Genomic DNA, 27,003 nt, shown 5'->3' on the forward strand with positions numbered 1-27,003 from the left:
CAAGCCACTAAACACCTTGACTAATGCCAGATCCTCTCTAGCTTGGTGTAAGATCCATACAGACCAATGAAAGCTGTGCTTTGGAGTGACAAATCACGATATGTCAATGAGACAGAAAGTGGAGAGACTGTTAGAGAGGAGTCATTAATCAACCTAACTGCTCTCTTCTCAATGGAATCTAGAAGCCTGAGAGAGGATTTGGGTGCACCGTCCCAGATGTGGGAACAATATTCCATGGTAGGGTGGATTTACGATTTGTACAGAGTGATCAGCTGTTTCGAAGAAAAGTAACGCCGAGAACAAAAGAGAAAACCAAGGTTTTTAGATGCAGAGAAAGCAATATTTGTAATGTGCTAGTGCCAAGAGAGAGATTAGAAGTCAGGGTAATCCCCAAAAGAAATATCATTTTTCCTAGAAATCAGAGTGTCACCAAAGATAAGCATAGGAGCAGAAGAATCCTTTTTGCGAGATATAAGACAAGACTGAGATTTAGAAGGATTAAAATCAACTAAGTTGTCGTTGCCCCACTGGAGAATTACCTGGAGATCGGCATTTAAGGAATTGGTAGCGGATATTCGAGAAGTAAAAGCTGATTGAGCAGGGCAAGGTTTCTCAAAATGGAAAGTGGAATGCAATGTTCTGTCATTGGCAAAACTATACACAGGATTTCCAGTCAATGGAAGAAGGTCATTAATATACAAGAGGAAAAGAGTGGGGAAAGAACTGAACCTTGGGGGACACCAGCATTAGTGGAGAAGTTAGAAGACAGACAACCATCTATCATCACCCTCAGTGAGCAATCAGAGAGAAAACTGGATCACCAATTACAAAAAACAGTTGACAAACCATAAGATGGAAGCTTGTTTAGAAGACCTTTATGCCAAACACGATCGAAAGCCTTTGAGATGTCAACAGCAACTGCTTGTGTTTCACCAAACTTTTACATTGAATTTGTCCAGAAATTAGTAACATAAGCCAGAATATCATTGGTGGATCGACACTGACAGAATCCATACTGGCGATCGATCAGATGGAAGGTTTCTACGTAGTTTAAGAGTTGGCGGTTAATTGATTTCTCCATTACTTTAGAAAGAGTAGAAGTAATTGCAATAGAACGATAAATGGATGGGAGGGATTTGTCACTCTTTTTAGGAACTGGCTGGATATGAGCAAATTTCCAAGCAGAAGGAAAAACACCTTTGGAATAAGAAAGTGAAAAATGGTCAAAAAGAACAGGAATAAGTTCAGGAGCACAGGTTTTGAGAACAAGTGGAGAAATGCCATCAGGACCCAAAGTTTTCTTTGCATCAAGATTCATCAAAATCCTTCTGACATCCTTGATGGAAGATCACAGGAGGCATTGAATGGAGCATGTTGGGAATGGTGGGAGGTGTTTTACCAAGATCATTAATACATGAGTTGGAAGAAAAATGGGATGGTAGCAGGTCAGCTTTATCCTTGGCTGAAAGTTACAACAGAACCATCTGGTTTTGACAGAGGTGGAAGCAGAGATGGGCAAAAGTTGCGTTTAATAGCTTTGGCAAGAGACTAGAATGCTTGTCTACCATTAGGGCAAGAAGCAAGTTTTCTACTCTTAGTCTGTTCAAAATCTAGTTTGAATTGATTAATAATTGCTTTACAATTGTTGCGAGCTTTGGTGTAGGCAGAAAACGAAACTGAAGAATTGGAAACAAGCCAATTACAATATGCAACATTCTTCTCTTGAACAGTCTTAGCATATTTATTGGAAAACCAGAGTTTAGATAAAGGATGAGATTTTAAAGTGGAGTGTGGAACAAAGGATTCCATTCCTATAAGAATAATTTCACTGACAAGATCTGAGCAAACGTTGACATCAGAAGTTTTTAAACAGTAAACTGACTAATGAAAGGAAGAAAAGAAATCTTGCAGGTCATTTTGCATTCTTGTAATGCCAAACAATACGAGGCTGGGAATAGCTATGAGATAAAGGCTCCATTGGAAAAGAGACAATCACCAAGTTGTGATCTGAGGTGCTTAAAGGACCACTCAGTTCGACCGTGTACTTAAGAGGGGTTGTTTGTGAGAAAAAGATCAAGTGTGTTGGCTGTATGGTTAGGATTGTTCGGTTTCTTTTGTAGGTAAATGAACAATCTGTGCAAGGTCATTTTTAATTGCAAAAGCCTCAGCATCTCGACCAGCAGGGTTGATGTGACTAGAAAATGGAAGCCAGCTGGAGTTGTGAACATTAAAATCACCTAGGAAAATTACCTCACTGTTAGGAAAGTTGGACTGGAGAAAGTCAAGTTGCAAAGAGAGGAAGTCAAAGAGTTCCAAGTGATTAGTGGAGTTGGGAGAACGGAAGAGACAACAGATGAATTTGACACAATGAGGTAGAGAGATTTTAAGCCAGAGAAGATCGAAAGGAGGAAATTCCGAATTACAAAGTCGCTGACAGGGAATATCGGAACGGACATATGCACAAGTACCACCTTTGAGGCGAAAGGAATTATACAGTGAATAATTTGGGCAACTGAGATGAGCAGTAGTTGAATCAACCAATAACTGAGATTCTGTCAGAAAAAGTACATGGGGTTTGGCAGACTGCAAGTGGAAATGGACGTCGTTGAGGTAGTGAGACCACATATATTTGTGAAATGAACATGGAAGTGTTTGGGAGGTTTAGACCTTTTCACAGATAAGCTTACTCTATTAGTTTGACAATTCGTGGTGTATTCAATAGTAAGAAATAAAAGTGGGGGGCTTCATACAGCATGTTGTTGTATGAAGTAATGAAATTTTTGGATATGGCATATACATGGTAAGAATATACCCAGATCCTTGACATAATGTGGCCTCGACAAAATGCCACCCGCATTCACACTACTCAGTCTCCCTCCAGTCACTATCTGGCAGAGCAGAGGTAGCAAGATTATACACTAGCTGATCCGGAAGCCTCCTAAAGAGTTACCAATAGGTTTAGTCCAGTGTACTAACTAGCGGCCGGCCTGCGAACACCGTTTTAGAACTGTATCCTCAAAATGTAAGGAAGATTGAATCTCACAATGATGTTCATCATAACTCAAAAGTCATCAGTCATATTACATGATGGAAGAGGTGGGGAAGGGTTGACGGGAACTTAGCTCTGGAGACTAAACATGGGTTCCACCACTTCAATCCTCCAATAAGCAAAGTGGTGGTATTGCACCGGTTGATGAGAGTCTTCTACCACCTACAGATTTTGCAGATCACATCACCAATTTTCCACCTAAGGATCTTCAATGCAGTTGAAAAGTCATGAATATAACGAAAGTCTATTAACTCCATCAATTGCAAATCTTGCATACATATATTTGAGTCTGACATGAGGCTTGAGTAGAACATGACCAACTATCAATGGAAGGGTGTCAGATATAAATGGCAAAGCAGTGTATTTCTTGATTTTTAAGGGTCTTTGAGAGGATGTGGTGGGCAGTTTGCCATGGAGAATGAAAGAAATGAATTGTCCTGGCGATTTTTATAATATAATGAAAGAATATTTTAGTAACAGAAAAATTATAGTTCAAAATAGGTCCCAGTAGAAATAGATCCATACAGATCTATTTTTGGTCACTATTGTTTGAGCTTCATACTGATGATTTACCAAGTCCCAGGACAATAGGTATATGGTAACATATGCAGATGACTTACTAATTGTGGTTGAAGTAAATTCAAGGAATGAGATGGAGCAAAAAGCTACAAATGTCTGGAGTAAAGTGAGAGATTGGGCATGTCTACATAAATTAGAAATTTCTATCAGCAAGTTGAAAGCTATGTTGCTTAAGGGTATTTTGAGTAAACATGAGCTTCACATTATTCTACTATACAATGTAAAGGCCTGGTCATTTCATATACTAAAGAGATTAAATATCCAGGAGTACTTCTGGATGATAGGATGGCATTTCTTGTCCATGCCAGGTATTTTAAATAAAAAATAACGTCACTGTACATTAACTTAATAACAATTGTAATAAAGGAATGAAGAACAAAAGGAAAATCTTTATATGTGCATTATAAATGCTTATTTATCCCCATTATATCCTATGCTTGAATCATGGGGAATAGGTTGGAAATGTCATCTTTAAGAAACATGTTATCTCTGCATAAATTTCTCTTATTGGGGTGACTAGGGCCAGTAGAACTATCTCAAACAATGGCCTACAAGTTATAGCTGGTTGTTTGCCTATAGATTTGATTGTCACACAAAAAACTTTAGAGCATGCAACAATGAAAAATAATTCCATGCAGATCATTGGAATTATGACCTTTTGGTCATAAAACATTCAAGCAGGCCCAAGAATGGACTAGGAATCTGGAAAAGGAGCACTGAAAATAGAATGACAAAAAAAAAAAAAAAAAAAAAAGGATACAGAAGGAAGTTATAGAATTTGGCAAAGCAGATGGAGATAGTTCTACTAAAGGCAGGTTAACCTACCAGTATACATCTAACATGTTAACCATTCAAGAAAATCAGAATTGGCTTCAGATTACAAATCACAATGTGATTTGTCATGGTCTTTGATCAAAGTTGCTCACATTAGAAAACTGAAGATGGCCCTCTTTGTTGTTGGGTTGGAAAAAATACTGAAATACTGTAATATTTATTTTATTGTATTATTTAGAATCATATAAGACATATTCTATGGAGTAAAACAGAAAATTTTAAGGAATTATAGAGTCTAAGTATATTTTTGTGTATTTAAAGATTTATTTAAGATTTTACATTAAAGTCTTTTAAGCTGTAGAGTAGAGATGGAGTTTTGTAAATACTGTATATTGTTTATAACTTATTTATTCATATATAGTATAAATAGCAATAAAAAGATTTATTTATTGTGTAAATATTATCATATAAATCAATAATACTGTACACAATAATGTAAGTACTGCATAGCTTATACTATTTTATTATATACATGATTTTAAACAATGTTTTCAGGAGCACACACAGCCTTCAGATAAAGGTAAGTAGTGGCCCATCTTCTTGTTGGTCAAGGATGGGAAACTTAGGCATTAACATTTAATTGCTGTTAACGTTAGTAGATGCTGTATAAGCTTGCAAGAAAGCAAGCTTATACAGCATCAGCCAAAAAAAAAAAAAAAAAAAAAAAAATCCCCTTCCCATTTCACTGATCCATTCATTCCAAATATTTGTTTAGAACTACAGCAGATGGAAGTTTGTTCCAGCAATAAACTACCCGCTGGATAAAGGCAAACTTCCACATATCTATTCTACAACTGTCTTTCCTCAGTCTGAATCTATGCCCCTTCAGGTTTGTAATCTGAGCAAGACGAAGAAGCTGCAATTTGCAGAACTAAAGTCTTTCTTCATAAGAACACCCTTTTGTTCCCTTCACCAGTCTTGTTGCCCTTCGCTGTACACATTCTAGCAACTCTACATCCTTCCTAAAGTGAGGCTTCCAGACCTGTATGCAGTACTCAAGGTGTGGCCTGACCATTGACTTATACAAGGGGATAATCGCCTCCTTATCCATGCTTGCAAAATTTATGTATCATTGACAATTTATGTACATTTATGTATCATTGATTTATGTATCATTGATTTATGTATCATTGACAAGACCTCACAACCTACTCTGGCGGCCTGTCTCCACTGTCAGAAAACTTCATACCTGACAGCACAACTTCCAGGTCTCTTTCATTCTCCACTACCCTGAATGTAACACCACGTAGTAGGTACATTTCTACCAATAGGCAGTACTTTGCATTTGTCAATTTTAAACTTCAGTTGCCACTTCTCAACCCATCTACCCAACTTTTCCAGATCCTGTTACAGCAGCATACTACCATTACTATTATTAACAACCCTGCCAACGTTTGTATCATCTGCAAACTTTGACATTAAGCTTGATATACCTTCATCAATATCATTGATAAATATACAAAATAACAGTGGGCTCAACACCGAACCGTGAGGGACAGCACTAAATAACATTAGTCCATGTAGAGCAGTACCCATTGATTACCACTCTGTCTTCTCCCACTCAACCATCCTTTTATCCATAGCAGCAACTTGCACTTAATGCCATACTGCTCCAATTTGTACAGTAGTCTTCCATGTGCAATAGTATCAAAAGCTTTCCTGAAATCCAAGTATATGATATCAAAATTATTTTTTGCATCCAGTTCCTTTGTAACGACATCATAGTATCCAATCAAATTGGTCAGACAAGACTTCTCCTTGACAAACCCCATGCTGTGTCTGAATTATTACTGCTGTCTTGTCTAAATTCTATTAAAATGGGCAGCAGACTGGAAAGCAAGGTAATGGAGATTTCCAGGACTGCTCGGAGTCATAGAGGAACAAGTAAGTACATGGGCTGTGTTAGGGCGGCTAGAGCAGGAACAGGTGCATGTATACTTGCATGTACACCAATGCTAGGAGTATAGTTAATAAATTTGATGAGCTTGAAGTGCCAGTCAAGACATCAAAGGCAGAGGTCGCCGTAGCCTAGTGGTCAGGCGCGAGGGTGCATAAGTACACGTGCCTTGAGTGACCTGGGTTCAAGCCCGTGACTGCTGAATACGGTGCTGTTTCTTGTATTCTGTCTATTTTCTGAACTCCTCTGACCATTTGGTCGTCCCGGAGTATAAACAGAAAATTTTATTTTATTTATTTATTTTTTTTTAAATTGTTGGGATATCAGAGACTTAGTGTCAAACAGATATAGGCAGTGCAGAGTGGGAATTTGGGGAGTACAATGTGTATAGGAAGGATAGACAGGATAGGAAGGGAGGAGGGGTTATGCTGTTAGTTAAGAAACACATAAAATCTAAGGAAGTGCATCCAATTGATGTTGGTGGACAATGCAGTGTTGAGTCTGTTTGGTGTGAAATAAGCTTGTTTGTTGTTTTGGTTTTTAAGAGCATTAACAACTAAGGCCATACTGCTCCGGGGGTCATTTCCTGACCTTTCCACATCCACTGTATTTGGTGGTGACGGGCTTGAACCCCGGTCTAATCAAGAATCATGTGCTACGCACTGCTGCTCTTTCCCACCTGGCTACGGAGGGGCCTATGTGTGAAGTAAGCACCGGGAAAGGAAAAAATTAGTGTAGGTGTGTGTTACAGGCCAAATGAATCTGATGAGTATAATGAGCAATTGTTCACAGAAATAGAGTGAGCCAGTAAATCAGAATGTCTTATAATGGGAGATTTTAACTTTCCAAATATTGACTGGAACTTGTGGATTGGTCACCCGCACACTAGCAAGACTTTTGTGGATTTATTGGATGACTGTTTTCTAGAGCAACATGTTCGAGAGGCAACCAGAGGGAGTAATACTCTTGATCTGATTATCATAAGTGATTCTTCATGCATTAAGAATCTGTAGATAAAGGAACCACTGGGCAACAGTGATCGCAATCTACTGATGTGGGAATTATTTAAAGATGTAACTAGTATCGAGGCTAAAGGAAAGGGCTCTTGCTTTTGTAAAGGTGACTACAGAGGTCTCAGACAGTTTTTAAATTCTGTACAGTGGGATCAACTGATGATGTTGCCAACAGTGAATTCTAAATGGGAAGCCTTCAGGGACTTAATTTTGGAGGCAAGTAGGCTTTTGATTCCAACCAAAAAATACTGTTCAAGGATTTAGGCCTAAATGGATGTCAGATGAATTAATGAGGCTAGTGGCAGAGAAGAAGAATATATGGGATGCATATAAAGTATCAGGTGATACAGAAGCCTATGATAGTCTGTAATCAAGTCACAAGGAAGATAGGCAGGCAAAAGCAGATTATGAGAAATATTTGGCAAAGGATGCAAAAAAAAAACAGCAAGGAGTTCTTTACTTATGTAAACTCTAGAAGGAAAGGAGTGAATCAGATTGGACCACTTAACATAGATGGGTTGACTATTGATGATCATGCTCAGGTAGCTATAAACTGAATGATTATTTTGCATCTACATTCACACATGAGGAGTTATTCAATGAGAGGCGCCTCCGTAGCCAGGTGGGAAGAAGCAGCAGTGAGTAGCACACGCTTCTTGATTAGACCGGGGTTCGAGCCCGTCACCACCAAATACAGAGGATGCGGAAAGGTCGGGAATGACCACCGCATATTCACGGAGCAATATGGCCTTAGTTGCTAATGCTCCTAAAAACCAAATAACAACAACAACATTATTTAATGAGGGGAGTGCCAGAAGTTTATCAAATGCTAACAGGGAGCTAAGCGATTTTGTAATAACTGAGAGCAAAGTGGAGGAAAATTGTTGAAGTTAAACATAAGGAAGACACCTGGGGTGGATGGGATCTATCCAGTTTTATTAAAGGAGGCAGCAAAGGAAGTAAGCAAAACCCAAAGCCATAATTATGAGAGCTTCCTTGGACTCAGGGGATGACTGCGTAGGCTAGAGGTGTGCAAATATATCACCAATTCACAAAGGAGGTTCAAAAAGGTGACACAAGTAACTACAGACCTGTTAGTTTAACTTGTGTTCTGGAGAAAATAATGCAATCACTGGTTAAAGAATCATTGCAGGATCATCTAGACAAGACGGCAGTAATAGTTAAGACACAGCGTGGGTTTGACAGAGGGAGGTCTTGTCTGACCAATTTGATTGCTTACTATGACATCGTCACAGTGCAACTGAATGCCAAAAATAATTTTGATATCATATACTTGGATTTCAGGAAATATTTTGATACTGTTGCACATGGAAGACTGCTGTACAAATTGGAGAGGTATGGCATCAAGGGTAAGCTGCTACAATGGATGGTTGAGTGAGGGACAACAGAGAGTGGTAATCGATGGACACTGCTCTTCGTGGAAAAATGTTATTAGTGGAGTTCCCCAGGGTTCGGTGTTGGGCCCACTGTTGTTTTGTATATTTATGAAGGTATATCAGGTTTAATGTCCAAGTTTGCAGATGATACAAAGGTTGGCAGGGTTGTTAATAACAGTAATGACAGTATGCTACTCCAACTGATTTAGATAAGTTGGGAAAATGGGCTGAGAAGTGGCAAATGGAGTTGAACATTGACAAATGCAAAGTACTGCATATAGGTAGCAATAACCAAAGAGAAACGTACCAACTGGGTGTTACTACACTCAGGTGTGGAAAGTGAAAAAGATCTGGGGGTAATTGTGCAGTAAAATATGAAGTTTGCTGAGCAGTGCAGATGGGCTGCCAGGGCAGGTCATTGAGTCTTGTCAATGATATATAGGAATTTTGCTAGCAGGGACAGGGAGGTGATAATCCTGTTATACAAGGCAATGGTCAGGCCACACCTAGATTACTGTGTACAGGTCTGGAGGCCTCATTTTAGGAAGGATGTAGAGTTTCTAGAACGAGTACAAAGAAGGGCAACAAGATTGGTGAGGGGAACAAAGGGGTGCTCTTCCCAAGAAAGGCTTAAGTTCTGCAAATTGTAGCACCTGAGAGTAGGCACCTGCAAGGTTATCTGATTGAGGTGTATAAGGCCTTGAATGGGTTGAGCAAGCTGAATGCTGATGGGATTCTTTGTCTTGCTCAGACTAAGAACCTGAAGGGAGACAGTTTCAAATTGAGGAAAGATAGTTGTAGAATAGATATGTGGAAATTTGCCTTTAGCCAGCGGGTAGTTGATTGGTGGAACAGGCTTCCATCTTTTGTTGTGGAAGCTAATAGCCTAAATAATTTAAGGCCGAGCTGGACAGGCATTTGGAACGAATGGAGATGAAATGTGAAGGTTTTTTTTTTTTTTTTTTGGCTGATGCTGCATAAGCTTGCTTTCTTGCATCGTATGCCTCTACTAATGCTAAATGATCCTGCAATGCTTCTTTAACCAGTGACTCTCATTATTTTTCCTGGAACAGAAGTCAAACTAACAGGTATGTAATTACTTGTGTCACCCTTTGATCCCCTTTGTAAATTGGAAATACATTTGCACAACTCCAGTCTGTGGGGACTTCACCCGAGTCCAAGGATGCTCTAATAATTATGGCTAAGGGTTTGCTTACTTCCTTTGTCACCTCCTTTAATATAACTGAATAGATCCCATCTACCCCATGTGCCTTTCTTATGTTTAACTTCAACAGTTTCTCCTTCACTTTGCTCAGTTATTACGAAATCATTTAACCCCCCCGTTAGAATTTGATAAACATCTGGCCCTCTCCTTCTTGAATAATTCCTCATATGTGAATGTAGATGCAAAATACTTATTTAGTTCGGCAGATATCTGAACTGCAGTATCAATGGTTTAATATCAAGTGGACCAATCTGATTCATCTCCTTCCTTTTAAAGTTTATATAGGTAAAGAAGTCTTTGCATCCTTTGCCAAGGATTTTTCATAATCTGCCTTCTCTTGCCTAACCTCCTTTGTGACTTGATTACAGACCAGCCTGTATCTACCATAAGCTTCTGTGTTGCCTGACAATTTTTGTGGATCCCATGCATTTTTTTTCTCCGCCACGAGTCTCAGTTCATCTGACATCCATTTATGCCTGAACCTAGAGCAGTATTTCTTAGCAGAAACAAAAAGCCTAATAGCTTCCAAAATTACTTCCTTGAATGCTTTCCATTTAAAATTTGCAGTTGGTAACATCATCAGTTGATTCTACTGTATAGAACCTAAAAAACTGAGACCACTGTAGTCACCTTTATGAAAGCAAAAACCCTTCCCTTTACCCCTGATGGTAGTTATAACTTTAAGTAAATCCCACATCAGTACACTGTGATCACTGCCACCTAGTGGTTCCTTTATCTGTAAATTCTTAATCCATGAATAATCACTGCTGATAATCAGATCAAGAGTGTTACTCCCTCTTGTTGCCTCTCTAACATGCTGCTGTAGAAAGCAATCATACAATAAATCCACAAAAGCCTAGCTAGTGTGTGAGCAACCAACCGACGAGTTCCAGTCTATATCTGGGAAGTTAAAATACCCCGTTATACATCTGTTACACATATGTCTAACACCAAGAGGTTAAAAAACATGGTTAATAAAACCAGAGTTATTGACATGGATAAGCATAGCTCAGATAGTGTCTGCCAACACAAGATGTTAAAAATGAATGAATAAATAAGCTGCAGAAGTACCACTCATCCTTAATTCCTGTCCCCAAAATGCTGACTGGAGTTCCTTCCCAAACAGGGTTTGTGCTGAAGATGCCTCCTGCATGCTGTGTGATCAACTCCTCTGGAGTTCATTTCTTAAGCAAGAACTCATCTTCCTCCTCTTCTATATCCTTCCAATCGTGGACTGGTGCTTATCTCCAGGTGAGTTCTGCTGGATGTGCTGCCTCGCCCCTTCTGCTAAAAGGAGGGGCAAGGCAGCCTGGAGATGTCTTTTCTAATATCCTCCCTATTAACCTTCATCTGTTTTCTCAAGGGTCTGCACTCTCATTGAGTGCAAGAATGCAGACAGTACAGCCAGTGTTTCATTAAACAGCAGAGGCACATAGGGGCTTACCTTCCTTGCTTACCCTGTGATGGCAAAATGCAGAATAGACAGTGAATGGCCCGAAGGGAAATAGCCACAGCTCTCCCAGTAACTGCTACTGGCTAATTGCTAAGAGGCTAATCATACAACACAAATATACACCATATTAAACACAAGTCCTACATAGCACTCTGAATTGGCTTAGCAGCATTCATGCTTCTTTACAGAGACATTTGGCAGATTTGAGGTAATTTCCTGGTGCTGCCTAAACAAGTAATACTTATTGCTTACATCCTTGTATGCTTTACATTCTTGGTTCTCCCAAATGTTTAGGAAATCATGGAAACTGGATGTGTTCGGGATTACCATTGCATGGATAATACATTCTGTGACACACACATTACTGTACTATTACAACTGATTCCTGCTTGACTGTAGTGGATCAAATTCTATAAGTTGTGTTAATATGCAGCAATCTGCTTCATCATACTTCACTATATTGTGGAATTTTGACATGATCTGAAGTATTCCAATATGGTGGATATTACAAAGAAGTGATTGCTTTCACAGTGATTAAGTTCCACCTACCATGGGAGGAGAGGAAACAGGGAAGGGAAATGGAGAGAGAGCAGTGGCAGAACATGTACAGGTATGGAAGTGTTGAACCCAACATTTAATAAGGTAAGGTCATTATGAATAGGCATGCATTCAACATGATAACATTCATTAATATCTGCACTATCCCACAAGGTATTATGTCCATTAAAGTCTCCAAGAAGTAGAAGTGGAGAGGTAAATGAAAAATAAGATTATCAAAATTTTGGGAGAACTTTGTCCCAGAAGGTAGATATACAAAACACAGGAACTCCACAGCTAAACAAATTATTACTGCTTTTCTAAGTTAGCATTCAATTAAAAACTGTTAAAGGAGGTACGACTACCACGCCATCCATATTCCTATCCTTATGAATAGTAGTTAAGTTCCACAGGATAGGGTCATCATTTTTCTTTAAATGTTTTCTGCAAACAGGTTCGTGTTTATACAGGAGCATTTTGATATCCTCATTATTTCGTTGAATCCACAACAATTCCATTGAAAGAATTTAGCAATTATTACTAGGGGAGCTATTCTGAGTGACACTTTTAGTATCTACTAGGATATTTCCAGAATGTAGCCATTTAAATGATTTAGGAGAGCTTGCCAACCCTTCTAACCCCTTCAGAATAAAGAAGGGTGGATTTTCACCATGGGCTTTTTGTTGGTGGAATACATTATCAGGACTGCATAGCATAGTCCTTGATATTTATTCCATTCTGGGCTGTTTTGCTAAAATTGTGTTATCTAAGTCTTTGTCAATATGATCTCATAGAGACCGTGTTGAGGTCCCAGAAGATGAGTTTAGTTTATTAGGATATATGAAGATTGTGTTTCAGTGCCTGGCTCCCCATCCACCATGGAACCCAAGGGTTATTTTGTTTTTTTTTTTTCAGAAGCATTAGCAACTAAGGCCATATGCGGTGGTCATTCCCTGACCTTTCTGCATTCTCCGTATTTGGTGGTCACTGGTTCGAACCCCGGTCTAATCGAGAAGCGTGTGCTACGCACTGCCGCTCCTGCCCACCTGGCTATGGAGGTGCCGAGCCCAAGGGAATGCACACTACTCAGATACCATACCTGTACTGCTGCCAGCCTGAATCCTGTCTCTTGGATCATGAGGGCATGGACATGGCATTGACAGGGTAAACCCACTAGCTAACTGATCTTAGGTGAGCCGTCCCAGGACCAATAGTCTTGCTGAAGCAGGGGGCCAAAGTAATGTGTTGAAGCTGGGCCCCCTCAATCACCAGAATCCCAATGATGATAATCTGTTTTTTATCAAAAGAAAAGAATCCATTTACATTAGAAAATTAAATAATCTCAACCAACAGAAACAATGGTAATATCAGAAGGATATTTCGGCCAGATTATTGTGACATCAGTTGTAAAATTGTTTTACACATGGTTTCTGCAGCTAAATGTTTGTGTCAAGACAAAGAGAGAGAAATAGCTTATTTTATATGATGTCAGAGATGATGCTAGGCAGTTATATTTTGTGTTTTTGTTCTTTGTTTTTCTTGATGTAGAATCACTATGTGAACAAAGAAACAGAAAAGGTTCCAATATGTATTGGTGAAAATAAGGCAGTTTCATCAGTGTAGCTCTCTCTCTCTCTCTCCTCTTAATGGAAATAACCAATAAAGACCACAGTTCATTTAAAAGCATGAATAGTAGTCATAAACTTAGTGGGGTTTTTTTTTTTGTTCATTTCAATAAACCAAATTATTTTTCATTTGGCATTATGTCCAATAAAATCAGCTGTTTACAGTCTCAATATTTATAACTACCATTATGCAACTATTATGAATGTATGGTTGCTTAACAACCACTTTCCTAATGTTATGGAAAATAATTTTCCTTGAAAAACTGGTACAGTTTTAACTATTTTTCTTAACGAATGACATTGGCAAATATTTCTGTATGTTTTGTCTTTTATATTTCATACTACAGAATGAAAAAGGGTAAAAACTTTTAAACCATAAATTAGCAAATGCTCACTGTATTTTCATTTATTAACACATGGTTTGAAATATATTGTAAATTTCCTTTCAAAACAAGCTGAAATACCATTTCTAAAAAGTTGCAAAAATGTTTTGGATATAGCTTCACTACTTTATATTAAAATATTTTTTTACTACTACAGTATTTTATGTAAAATAATTTTTTCTACAGAAAACTAGGCATTAAGGCTTAGCTTTTGTAGAAAAAGACTATTTTGTTATTTATCAGCAAGCAAAAAAAATTAAAGAAATAAATACACACATACCTTACTAACAAAAGTAGGTGATAATTTTGCAGTGGGCAAAGTTACATCAAAGTATCTGCCAAGAGTTCTCTGTAGATAAAAAGAGTAAAAAAATTTTTTGTATAGTTTGGCATACTCCAAAAAACTACTTTCTTAAGGCCAATAATGGCTTTTTAATACAAAATGACTTGTTTATGAATGATCAAAAAGTCTCTATACCTAATTAAATTCATTCTGATTACTACTAACCCAATAAAAACCATTTTAGTTTCAGACAAAACATTTTTGTAAGATGAACAGCTAGCTGTAAAAATAAATATTTATATAAGTGCACAAAATACTTTCAATTGCACTCTTACAAACTACTGATTTCTAAAAAGAGCACATTATATTCCCTGGACAAATGATAAGTATTACAAGTTCTTGGTGTAGGTAAAAATGTTTTTACCTACACCAAGTATATAGTTTGTATATTGTTTACTTGGTATAGTTTGGTATACAAACTATACCAAGAACTTTCAGATTTGCTATTGGCACTTTTGATCATTCCAAAAAACAAATATTTAGAGATCATACTTTGCCAATTTTCAGCATGTCACCTTAATTTCATTATTCAATGAAAAACAAACACTTAGTAGGCATGATGAACATCAGAAGTGAAATAAAAAACATCACACAAGAGTTGATCAGAATTTATATAGGTGGGCTCTGGGTAAGAATTTCTGATATGAAAAACTCCATAAAGGGCTTTATGGAGTTTTTTCATGGAATTTTGAAATGTAACCAACACTAATTAAACAAGATGAATTTTTGTTAAAGTGAATTTTATTGTATACAAATTATTATTACATTGTGTAAGTCAAACTTCTGCACAACAGAACTACTTAATAATTAGTAACATTTCCGAATTCCATATTGAATCCTATTATCAGGTCTATCCATGAAAGATCTGAAGGCTGTTTTAAACTGTACAATACAGAAGTCTGCACAGTTAATAGTCTTCAAATCTTTCATGATTAAGTCTAATCACAAGATTCAATTTAAATCCAGAAACAGTTAGCAATTATGTAGTTCAATTGTGTGGGAGTTCAAATTAAATAATGAAATTTAATTTAATTTAAACTCAATAAAATTCACTTGATAACAATAATTCCCCTGGTTTGGTGGCAAGGGTTAACTAAACAACCTTTTCAGCAGAATAGAAAACTTTCCCGAGAAATTGGCCTTGGTTGGTCAGCTAACAAAATAACTCCATGATGTTTGTCTCTTTTTAGCACTCACTGGTTTCTACAAATGATTATGTATGCCTGGGATGAGATGATGCATATGCTTCAACGTTTTTTAGTGTTCATCTACTACTCATGTTTGCTTATGATAAAACCAGTGAATATTTAGAAACTGTTAGTGTTTTGGTTACTTTTGCCACTTTGTGCCATTTCTCAATGCACAGGCTTCTTCTTTTGCAAATTTATGTAACCTAACTTTAACAATAACAATGTTAGGTATGGTTACATTATGGAAATTGACTATAGTGCTAAACAGTAACAAAATATCATGTTTTGCTTTCTTTTAAGCACTCAGACAACTTTCTGGGCATCCTGCCATTAGTTAATTAGGTTAGGTAACTTAAAAGGTCATATTCAATGTGACTGCTAAGCAGCTGACCTATTATCAGCAAGATGGAGAAAAGTTTTCCACAACTTCTAAAGGATTGTTCAGTTGAGTAATGTCTGAAAAGTTGTCTGAGTGCTGGCAAAGAAGCAGTGCATCTTATTTTGAAATGAAATAAAAGTTTTATTTTGTTACTGTTTAGTATTATGGTTAACTTCTGTAATGTAACTGCACCCAATAGCATTATATTGAGGTTGGGTTATGCAAATTTAAAAAAAGGAGAAGCCAGAAATTGAGAAATGAAGTTGAAAAAGGAATGAAAGTGGGGATGATACACTTGATTATCAGGCGGAACATTATGTTTGCATGAGAATGCAGTCTCACATTTACTAATTAAACTTCAGTTTATCCATGTTTCATACTTTAGTCAGTTTCCATAACCTAAATGAACAACAGTATTAAATTAAAGTTGGGTCAGCAAAATTTCCAAAAGGAGAAACCCTGCAATTCAAAAATTCATTAAGAATTAAACAGCAAAAACACAGGGTAACTGCAGTTGACTGTTATGCAAAACATTGTGCTCCCAATGTGTTACTTTAGAAATAAAATTTTATTTTACCTCCAACTCTGTGATACATTATACTCTTAATGCCACAATACTGCGTTACTTAAAAATAAAAATTGTATTTCACCTAGATTTCTCCATCCAATATTATTTTAGAGAGTTTCACATAAGGAGAATCCATGAAGTTGCTGAGGTAATGTTGCATTAATCTCACAGGAAAGTTTTAAATGGAGTTAAAAAAAGGTAATTTAATTAACTCTTGCCTTAGTGTTATTTAAATTTCAAATAAATTCATCAGAAACAACCATGCAATTGTCCTTCAATTAACATATAAATGCTTTAAAGTATTAATTTGTTTTCATTGATTAACATTAAAGTAAAATTATTGGTGGGTAATGAAGGTCAGAATTAAAAAAAACAAAAACAAATAAAACTAGTTACTTTTTTTTTTTTGATGCAATTCCTCTACATCTTTATATGCACCACTTGATTTGATTTTATCAACTTCTAGAGAATTCTTTAGTTTATACTGGTAACCCCAATTAGACAACTGAGGTCAACAGGTTTGATCATTCCTCTGATTTTTAAGTTATTCTTTTGCTGCCTTCAATTATAAATTATGTCTACAATTAGTAAAAGGATAGTACGTACTAGGAAAACTTCAACACAATTCATATATTAAAGGTTACAATGTTTGCAGCAGCCTTCAAGATGCGAGTTGTGGCAATAAAGTTCTCAGACTGGTGCAATAAAAAGAACATGAAGTGAAGGAGCTCAAATATGGTTTTATTTTTATTCAAAGTAATCACAGGTGTCCAAAGAGATGATGTTCTGTTTGGCGGTTATATATTTCTTTATGTCCTTGACATCCTAAAATCTTTTTCCTTTGAGGTTAGTTTTCACCTTGGGAAAGAGGATGAAGTCCATTGGTACTAGATTGGCAGAGCAGGGTGGATGGTTATTCTGTAGTACAGTGGCATTTTTCGTCATGTCTTTACAAGTGCAGAATGGGTGGCGGCATTGTCATGCAACAAGAACCAACTGCCTTTCTCTCCAAATTGATACCTCACCAGGGAAATGCACTTCAATAGTCTTCAAATGTTCTACATACAGGTGCTTCAATTGAAGCACCTGTATGTAGAATGCAGCACTGACTCTCTCTCCTCTTAAAATACAAATTACTTATGAATCACACCATTTGTTGAAAAACATGACCAGTATTGGCTTCATCTTGGGCTTCTGTAAACAAATCTTTTTGGGCTTTTGTGATGATTTTGAAGTCCACTGCATGCTCTGATGCTTCGTTTGTGGGTTGTGCCGACACACCCAACACATCTCCAGTGATAATACAGTTGAGGAAATTAGGATGGTCTTGACAAGTTGGGATAAAGCCTTTCTTTGCATGATGATACTCTTTGCTGCTGTTGCTCATCCATGAGGCTGTACGGTACTAATTTTGCACACACCTTCCTTTTCCCTAAACCTTCATGGAGAATTTGATGAATCATATCCAACTCATCAGCACCATTCTGATGGTCAAATGACAATTTCTTGCCACAATTTCCCAAACTTTTGCAACTTTTTGAGAGGTTGACAGATATGGCCACTTTTCTGGGTCATCGCAAACATCCTCACATCCATCTTTGAACCACTTATACCATTCAAACACACTGGTACGACTTAACATTTTATTTGCCATAAGCAGTTTTTAACATCTCATACCTTTCTGTTACAGATTTTCCCAGTTTAAAGCAAAATTTGATATTTGTTCTTTGCTCTACTGCAAAGTCGTAACATAAAATATTAATGCTACTAACAAAACTGGTTGTTACTTTCAACTGGTCAACCTACTGGACCACCATCTGTCTGAAGAAGTTTGAACAACAACATACCACTTCAATTTATTTTCAAACTCAATTGTTCTGTTGTGATCATGACCACAACAGAACCAAAACAGGAATTTTACTGCCATATCTCATAGATCTACCCGGAACCTACATATGAGAAATGCATATCTACAAAAATATACCTGACAGTACTAATGATTATTCCTCTCTCTTCCTTCTTAAGAAGATAGAAAGAGGTGCCCTGCTTCATACTTTTGGGAATCATAAGTTATTATTTATAAAGTAATTAAGTGAAGCATTACTGTTGGTATTACTATTTTTGCCCTCCACACTATTTAACTACTTTCAGTTTGAGTCTAATGTTGATTGATCAGTCAACTTATTTTTGATTTTTTAATGGCACATAAGCAACTCAGGCCATGATGTGCCAAGTCCTGGAATAAAATGTATTAAAAATTCAATAACCTACAAATAGATTACCAAAAATATATAAAAGTACATAAAGCAGCAAATAGGTGTATAAAACAGTAAAATGTATAAAAGTGTATAAAGCAGTTAAAAAAGGTCTAAAATAAAATAAGAGATCATCTTAAACCACTAGTATATATAAACTAATTTATATATAGTTATATAAGTTTATACAGTTTAAAAATTGAAAAATTTCAGATATGTTGACTTTGTCAGATAAAATACGACTGAGTATATAAGGCTCAGTCAGATGATTAAAAGCAGTAAAATACAGACGAGCATCAATAAAATTTGGAATTCAAGAAACTTGTTTGATGGTTAAAATGGTGTCACAGTGCTCACACCTAGGAGGATTATCAGCCCTCAGCAGAAACGAATGTGTAAGATGACTGCCCTATGAAGGGCTGAGCTAGAAGACTTCCTCTCTCTGCTTCCTACACAGACTAGACTGTCACTGTTCGATTATAAACTTAATCTGGTATAATTTGCTTGCACATGCCATGAATGTTGCCATTAGGAAATCAGGTTCTTTTGAATTATTTGCCAATAGTCTGTGAAGGGGACTAGAGGGTAAAAAGTTATTATGGTCAGTGTCAACCAAATCACTTCCCCTAATCCCAATGTGGCTGGGTATCCAGCAGATGAGAATATCAAAATTGGATTCTAAAAGGTAATTCAGCCGCTGCTGTACCCAGGACAGGACAGAACAGAACTGGATGAGAGGACTATCACTGATTAGGCACACAATGAACTTAGACAATCTGTACATATAATGCAATTTTGGTGGTGTATTTCTATGTGATCCAAGGCTAACTCTATAGCATCCAAATCTGCAGTGTATATGCTGCAGATATGCTGCACTCAGAGAGAATCACTGGAAATACAATGGCAGATCCTACAGAAAATTCTGACTTTAAGTCACCTGTATAAACTGTCAAGAAGTCCGAATTTTCAGCTTGGTGTGCTGAATACAGTTGCATGTTGACAGACAATGGGTTACATTTACCCCAGCACATAAGGGAAAAATCATACGCTGGTACATGAGCATGCCAGTCTGGTAGGTCTAAAGATTTTCCCATAGTGGCTGAAAAACAATGATCATGGGGAATGGTCTGGCAGGAACTTCAGTTTAAAAGCATTGTAGAGACAACTGCTTCCATCAATGTTGTAAGATAACAATGGCTCATCTGATTCTACATAGAGACACTGGACAGGAAATGTTCGAAATGCTCCAGTAGTAATTGCCTGACGGTGGATAGGATCTAACCATTGAAGTACACTGTTCCTGGCAGATGCATATAATTAGAACCCATAATCTAGTTAAGATCATACAAGTACACAATACAGGCATAGTAAGGTGCACTGGTCTGAGCCCCAAGAGGTAGACAAGACAGTATGGAGGATGTCCAGAGCTCTTGCGTGCTTTGTACATAGCTGATATTTTATCAAAAATGAACTCCAAAAATCTAGTCTCAGGTGCTACCAGAATGCATTTTGTCCAACCTTAGTTCAGGTTCAGGATAAATATTAACAATTGCAAAAAAATGTACTACACACTCAGGCTACAGAGATCTTGTTTCGTAAAATTTTACATTCAACTCTTTTAGAAAGATCTGTATATACTGTACATTATGGCTGAAGCACTAGATATGTTGGATGTCTGTTATCCGGCTCACTAGAGAAATAAATGGACAATATGCAGATCTACAGAAAAGAATTATTCTCAATTCCTAGCTTTTTTTTTTTAATATAAACTTTTCTGTTATAAATATATAAAACATAAATTATTATAATATCCTGATTATATTAAACATATCAGAAATGTAAACTGTGTTATATTTCAATTGTTATTAAAATAAAGGAGGAAATAAAGTACATTACAAAAATGTTAAGGGCATATTTTGATCTAAGGCAGGGGTTGGCAACCTGCAGCTTGGGAATCGCACGGCTCTTCGAACATGTAACTGCAGCTCTAACTTTTAGCCCACATGTACAACAAGTGACGTATTTCTATGAACAAATATTTTCGAACATGAACTATATTAAAAATAAATCGAGAAACGGTCTGAACAATGAGTCTTTCCGCATGTTCAAAGATGAAAATTACGGCATACTCACCTGATGTTGGAGACTCGCTCAAGAAGTTCAGCAGCAAAAGTCACATTAATTTGTACCTAATTGGATGTTTGTTACATTTTTTTAGCATTAATAAATAATATTTAAAAAAATATTTTTTTTTTAATAAAACACCTCCCCACTCTTAAAAACTTCCCCCCCATCATCCCAGCTTGAGCTGAGGTGTGGCTCTTCACTAAAAAAAGGTTTCTGACCCTGATCTAAGGTATATGCTGTTATGTTTATTTTATTAAATCACAGATCCATGAAATAGTTGTTGCATTTCAGTGTTTATTAAAAATTCAGGAAGAAATATGTAAGGTATTACAAAACGTTGAGTGAATATTACACTTTTTTCACATTTGTGCAGTTTTGCTTCACTAGCCAAAAAAAAAGGAGATAAGAAAATACAATTATGCACTTCCCTCTGCACATAGATAACTATCCAATTGACCACTGAATTTCTTCAAACTGTCGACCACAACTACCTGCAGAGGCAACTTGTTCCAATAATCAACAACTTGCTGGCTAAAAGAAAAATTCATACAATCTAATCTAAACCTCTTCCCCTGTAATTTGGATTTATGGCCCTTAGTTCTGGAATTCTATGTAATAACAAAAATACTAAATGCTCTCGGAGTTAATAAACCTCAATCATATCCATCTAAGGTGCCTGGTTGCCAATCACTGTAACCCACATACCCACAGTCAAATAATACTTCATATCTGTCCATTCTGTAATTCCGAGAACCATTTTCTTCCTCTACTGTTTTTAATTCATTCCCACTAAGTGTATAAGCTAATCTCCAAGTGCATTTTACTGCATTAAAACATAATTGTCGCTTTTCTAACCATTCTTGAAGCCTGATCATCCTGAAGGATCACTGATCATTAACAACTCCTCCAATCTTTACGTCATCTACAAATTTTGACTTCATGGCCTTTATCCATTCATTGATGTCATTGATAAAAATAAGAAACAATAGTGGTTCAGGAATTGATCCTTGGGGGACTCAACTGCTGATGTTACCAATCTGAAAAATATCCATTAATCACAACCCTCTGCTTTCTTTCCTGCAACCACCCTGCAAACCATCTTAGTCTTTCCAGTAATTCCAACATATTCTAGCTTATATGGCATTTGACTCAGTCCCTCTCATGAGGGACTGAGTCAAATGCCCTTGCTAAAATCCAAATACACTATGTCAGAACTGTTTCCTACATCCAACCCATGAGTCACTACATAAAAATAGCTTACTACATTAGTTAAACAAAACCATGTGTGTCCTTCAGAATGCCATTTTCATTTGCATGTCCCTGGTTTGTACTCTTGATCACTGCCTCTAAGATTTTCCCTACCACCGAAGTCAGACTAACCAGTTTGTAGTTACTGAATTCACTCTCGGTTTATTGTGTATATGAAACACGTTGGCTTTTCTCAAATCCAAAGAAATCTCTCTCTCGAGTTCAATGATGCCCTCATAATTAACTGGTCCAATACACTCCTTTGGCCATCTTCCCAAAAATTATTGGGTATATGCCATCAACTCCAGGAGCCTTAACTGTCTTTAGGCTCGAAAGTTTTTCTGAGCAATCATCTGTAATTTTGAAATCACTAATTTCATGTGGCTTAGCCTCACTTACACAGCATCTCCTCAGCATGAAGTGTCTTTTGTCACTAAAGACTGACGCAAAGTACCTCTTCAATTCATTAACATCAGCTGGGTAATCTAAGACTTTCCCCACACTCAGTACACAAGTCCAATCTCATTCAATTTCTTCTTTTTTGTTTTTAAATACATGAAAAATCAAAAATCCCTTGTCCCCATTCTTTGTTCTCTCAGGAACTGCTTTCTCATACTCAGCTTGGCCTACCTCACCTTACCTGTGGCACTACTGCAGATCAACTTGCAGCTGTCTTAGGCTTCAGTGCCTTTTCATTGCTCTCTAACTTTCCCATGCTATCTTTTTCTGCTCTATTAGAATGGCCGGCTTCATATTCATCCATCTCGGCATCCTTCTCATGCTATATTTTTTTAATGGAATCCATGTGTTCATTGGCTTCTGTGATTATTGCTTTAAAAGGTATTCTGTGACTCTAATGTATTTGTAATCCCTCTGCAATCCACCTAATTAACAGATGCCATGTAATACCTTAAACTGTCATAGACCCCTATTCTGAAATTAAAACCCATGCTTTAACCTTTAACTTCTGCAACATCTTTCTTCATCTTCCAATTAACAACTGATCACTACCTGCCAATGGTTCCCGTACTTTAAGCCCTGTGATGTCATCTAATTAGAGAGTAGTAATGAGGTGAAGAAAGTTCTTACCCCTAGTATTTTTAATAATATTCTGGTACAAGGTGTTAGATGCTCTTCAAAATGGTGCTAACATTTTCTAAGCATAGTTTTGTAGATTTCCAAACAGATATTTCAAAATACTTTCAGCATTTTCCTGTGTATAGTTCAATGAAATGCAAATGATTTCCTAATTCCTATGATTTTTGCTAATCCTGTGATTTTACCCATTTTAGCAACAATCATGCAGATAACTTTACTGCTCATAGCTCTGTAATGCTTGAAAATGGAATACATATTCATAGGTGGCAGTGATCACGGTGTGCTAAAGTAGAATTTACTCAAAGAGGTAACTACTGTCAGGGGTAAAGGGAAGGGTTTTTGCTTTCGTAAAGGCGACTACGGTGGTCTGAGACAGTATTCAAATACTATACGGTGGGACCAACTGACTGATGATGTTACCAACGGAAAATTTAAAATGGGAAGCATTCAAAGAATTTATCTTGGAAGCTACTAGGCTTTACATACCAACTAAGAAATATTGTTTAGCCCTAAATGGATGTCAGATGAACTAATGAGACATATGGCAGAGAAGAAAAATGCATGGGACACATAAATTAATGGGTGACATGGAAGTCTATGATAGATATAAGCTGGTCAGTAACCAAGTCACAAAGGAGATTAGGCAGGCAAAGGCAGATTATGAGAAACCTTTGGCAAAAGATGCAAAGAAAAACAGCAAAGAGTTCTTTACCTATGTAAACTCTAGAAGGAAAGGGATGAATCAGATTGGTCCACTGGATATTGATGGTTCAACAGTTGAGGATCCTGCTCAGGTGGCTAACAAACTAAATGAGTATTTTGCATCTACAGTCACATATGAGGAGTTATTCAGGGAAGGGAATGCCAGAGGTGAATTAAACTCTAGCAGTGAGCTAGATGATTTTGTAATAACTCAGAGGAAAGTGGAGGAGAAATTGTTGACAATAAACATAAAAAAGGCACCCAGGGTGGATGGGATCTATCCAGTTATATTAAAGGAGGCAGCAAAGGAGGTAAGCAAACCCTTATCCATAATTATGAGAGCTTCTTCGGACTCAGTGGAGGTACCCACAGACTGGAGATGTGCAAATGTGACCCCAATTCACAAAGGAGGATCAAAGGGCAACAGAAGTAATTATAGACCTGTGAGTTTAACTTCTGTTCCAGGAAAATTAATGGAGACACTGGTTAAAGCAGCACTGCAGGATCATCTAGACGAGACTTCAGTTATAGCTCGGACATAACATGGTTTTGTTAAGGGAAAGTCTTGCTTGACCAATTTGACTGGATACTATGATGTGTTCACAAAGGAACTGGATGCAGGGAATAACTGTGATATCATATATTTGGATCTTAGAAAGGCTTTTGATACTATTGCACATGGAAGACTGCTGAACAAATTGGAGCAGTGTGGCATTGGAGGCAAATTGCTGCTATGGATAAAGAGATGGTTGAGTGGGAGAAGACAGAGTTGTAATCAATGGACACTACTCATCGTGGACTAATGTTATTAGTGGAGTGCCTCAGGGTTCAGTGTTGGACCCATTGTTGTTTTCTGTATTTATAAATGATACTGATGATGGTATATCAAGCTTAATGTCCAAGTTTGCAGACGATATGAAGATTGGCAGGGTTGTTAAGGACACTAATGACAGTATGCTGCTGCAACAGGATCTAGAAAAGTTGAGCAGATGGGCTGAGAGGTGGCAAATGAAGTTTAACATTGACAAATGTAAAGTACTACATATGGGAAACAGTAACCACAGAGCAACGTATCAACTCTGCGGTACTACACTGACAGTGGTGGAGAATGAAAAGGACCTGGGGGTAATTGTGCAGGCAGATATGAAGTTCTCTGAGCAGTGCAGACGAGCTGCAAGAGTAGCTCATGGTGTCTTGTCAATGATATACAGGAATTTTTCCAGCAGGGATAAGGAGGTGATTATTCCCTTGTATAAGGCAATGGTTAGGCCACATCTTGAGTACTGTATACAGGTCTGGAGGCCTCATTTCAAGAAGGATGTAGAGCTGCTGGAACGAGTACAGAGAAGGGCAACAAGGTTAGTGAACGGAACAAAGGGTTGCTCTTACGAAGAAAGGAGGCTTAAGTTTTGCAAATTACAGTGTCTGGAGACTATGCACCTGCGAGGTGATCTGATTGAAGTGTATAAAGCTTTGAATGGTTTGAGCATGCTCAATGCTGATGGGATTCATCCTCTTGTTGAGAATAATCACCTGAGAGGGCATAAATTCAAATTGAGGAAAGACAGATGTAGGATAGATGTGTGGAAGTTTGCCTTTAGCCAGCGGGTAGTTGGTTGGTGGAACAGACTTCCATCCTTTGTTGTGGAAGCTGTTAGCCTAAATAAATTTAAGGCTGAGCTGGACAGGTATTTGGAAGAAACGGAGGGATGAAATGGGACCATGTTTTTTTTTTTTTTGGCTGATGCTGCATAAGCTTGCCTCTACTAATGCTAATATTCTTTGACAAAATCAACTAATTTGCAACTTCCTGAAGGTTGGCTATTGCTTTGTGGAACAACCTGTACATATAAAACGTTTATACCAGCCAATATCCGAGCTAAGTCAGAAAAAGAAAAATGAATATTTATAAGAACAATGTTGAGAGTTCAAATATACTTACAGGTGGTGGAAGAGACATATATCGTATATAAAACCCAGCACTCATTAGAGATATGTCCCTGGTAATAATCAGTGCAGTTAAGGGAACTGAGGGGAGAAAAAAAAAATTGCTAATATTAAAACGCTGCAACTAATAATTATTGCTTTCATACTGTATTAAATATTAATATTATTACCAAACAGCACTTTCTCATTCACCTCTTATTACTTTTAAAATTAAACCTATTCAAAATACCTTTATGAAATATTTGCAAGAAGCATGGTGGTGTGGTATAGCATGGAATGAAAAAATAGTTTCCTATCTCATCCAGTGCTTTAAATAGAACAAATCTGGTTTATTGAGAACATTACTGTAAGACACAGGTGGATAACTGCAATTATTACTATTATCTTCCTTCTCCTCGTGGGCTTTTTCATCCTGTGATGAGTACTCGTAGGTGTGTGTGAGGTTACTATTATTGGTTGAGGAACCTCTCTGACTATCCTACAGTTTAGAGGTTTGCAACTTTTTTGGAGCTATATGAGATGTTCTCTGAGATATCTACTGCTGCTAAATTCTTGTGTAGGCTTTTTGGCACTATGCTGGTGGTCAACACTGTGATCGGGAAGTTTGTTACTTGTTCCATATGCCACATCTCTTTGACCTCCTGTCTTAGGTCTGTGTACTTCCTGATCTTTTCCTTGTGGATTTTCTGGAGGTTCCTTTTTGTCAATGAGGTTTTGTCTGGTGTGCTGTGTTGTATCATCTTGTTCGCTATTATTGCACTGTCCCAGTAAAGCTTAGATTCTCTAGTAAAGCTTGGAAATTTAAAAATTCAGAAGTTTCAATAAATTTAAGAAACAATTAAACAAATTGTTATATGAGATATTCTGATGAGGTGGATTGTTTTTTGGCTAATTCTATATAATCTTGCTTTTCTACATCATTTGCCACTACTTAAATTTTTTCACCATGATTTCATATGTGCTCAAAAATTTGTGAGAATTCTTTTGATCACTTGTTCAGCTTTCTGCAGTATTCATTTTATTACTTAAGTGACAGCAACAACAATTGTTGCACCTGACACAACTGATTTCTTCGGGGTTGCTATTTTGCTTATATATAAAGGGTACTTGGACCTGCATTTCAAAATTTCAAGAATAAACTTGTGCCACCAAAA

At 37.2% G+C, this 27,003-nt stretch overlaps 1 protein-coding gene across 1 annotated transcript in view; it reads right to left on the reverse strand.

The window, feature by feature from the left end:
* The window catches only part of CLS (cardiolipin synthase), a 119,418-nt gene that overhangs the window by 45,766 nt on the left and 46,649 nt on the right, over window positions 1–27,003 (reverse strand). Inside the window, exons 4-5 of the mRNA XM_090379834.1 lie at window positions 25,845–25,930; window positions 14,273–14,341 (exon numbers count right to left, since the gene is read on the reverse strand). Of these exons, the coding sequence (XP_090235960.1) occupies window positions 14,273–14,341; window positions 25,845–25,930 (155 nt within the window). The remainder of the gene's footprint in view (window positions 1–14,272; window positions 14,342–25,844; window positions 25,931–27,003) is intronic.

This window comes from Mastigoproctus giganteus, chromosome 8 (genome assembly GCF_048544385.1).
Source record: "Mastigoproctus giganteus isolate SK-2022 chromosome 8, ASM4854438v1, whole genome shotgun sequence".
Classification (NCBI taxonomy): Eukaryota; Metazoa; Arthropoda; class Arachnida; order Uropygi; family Thelyphonidae; genus Mastigoproctus; species Mastigoproctus giganteus.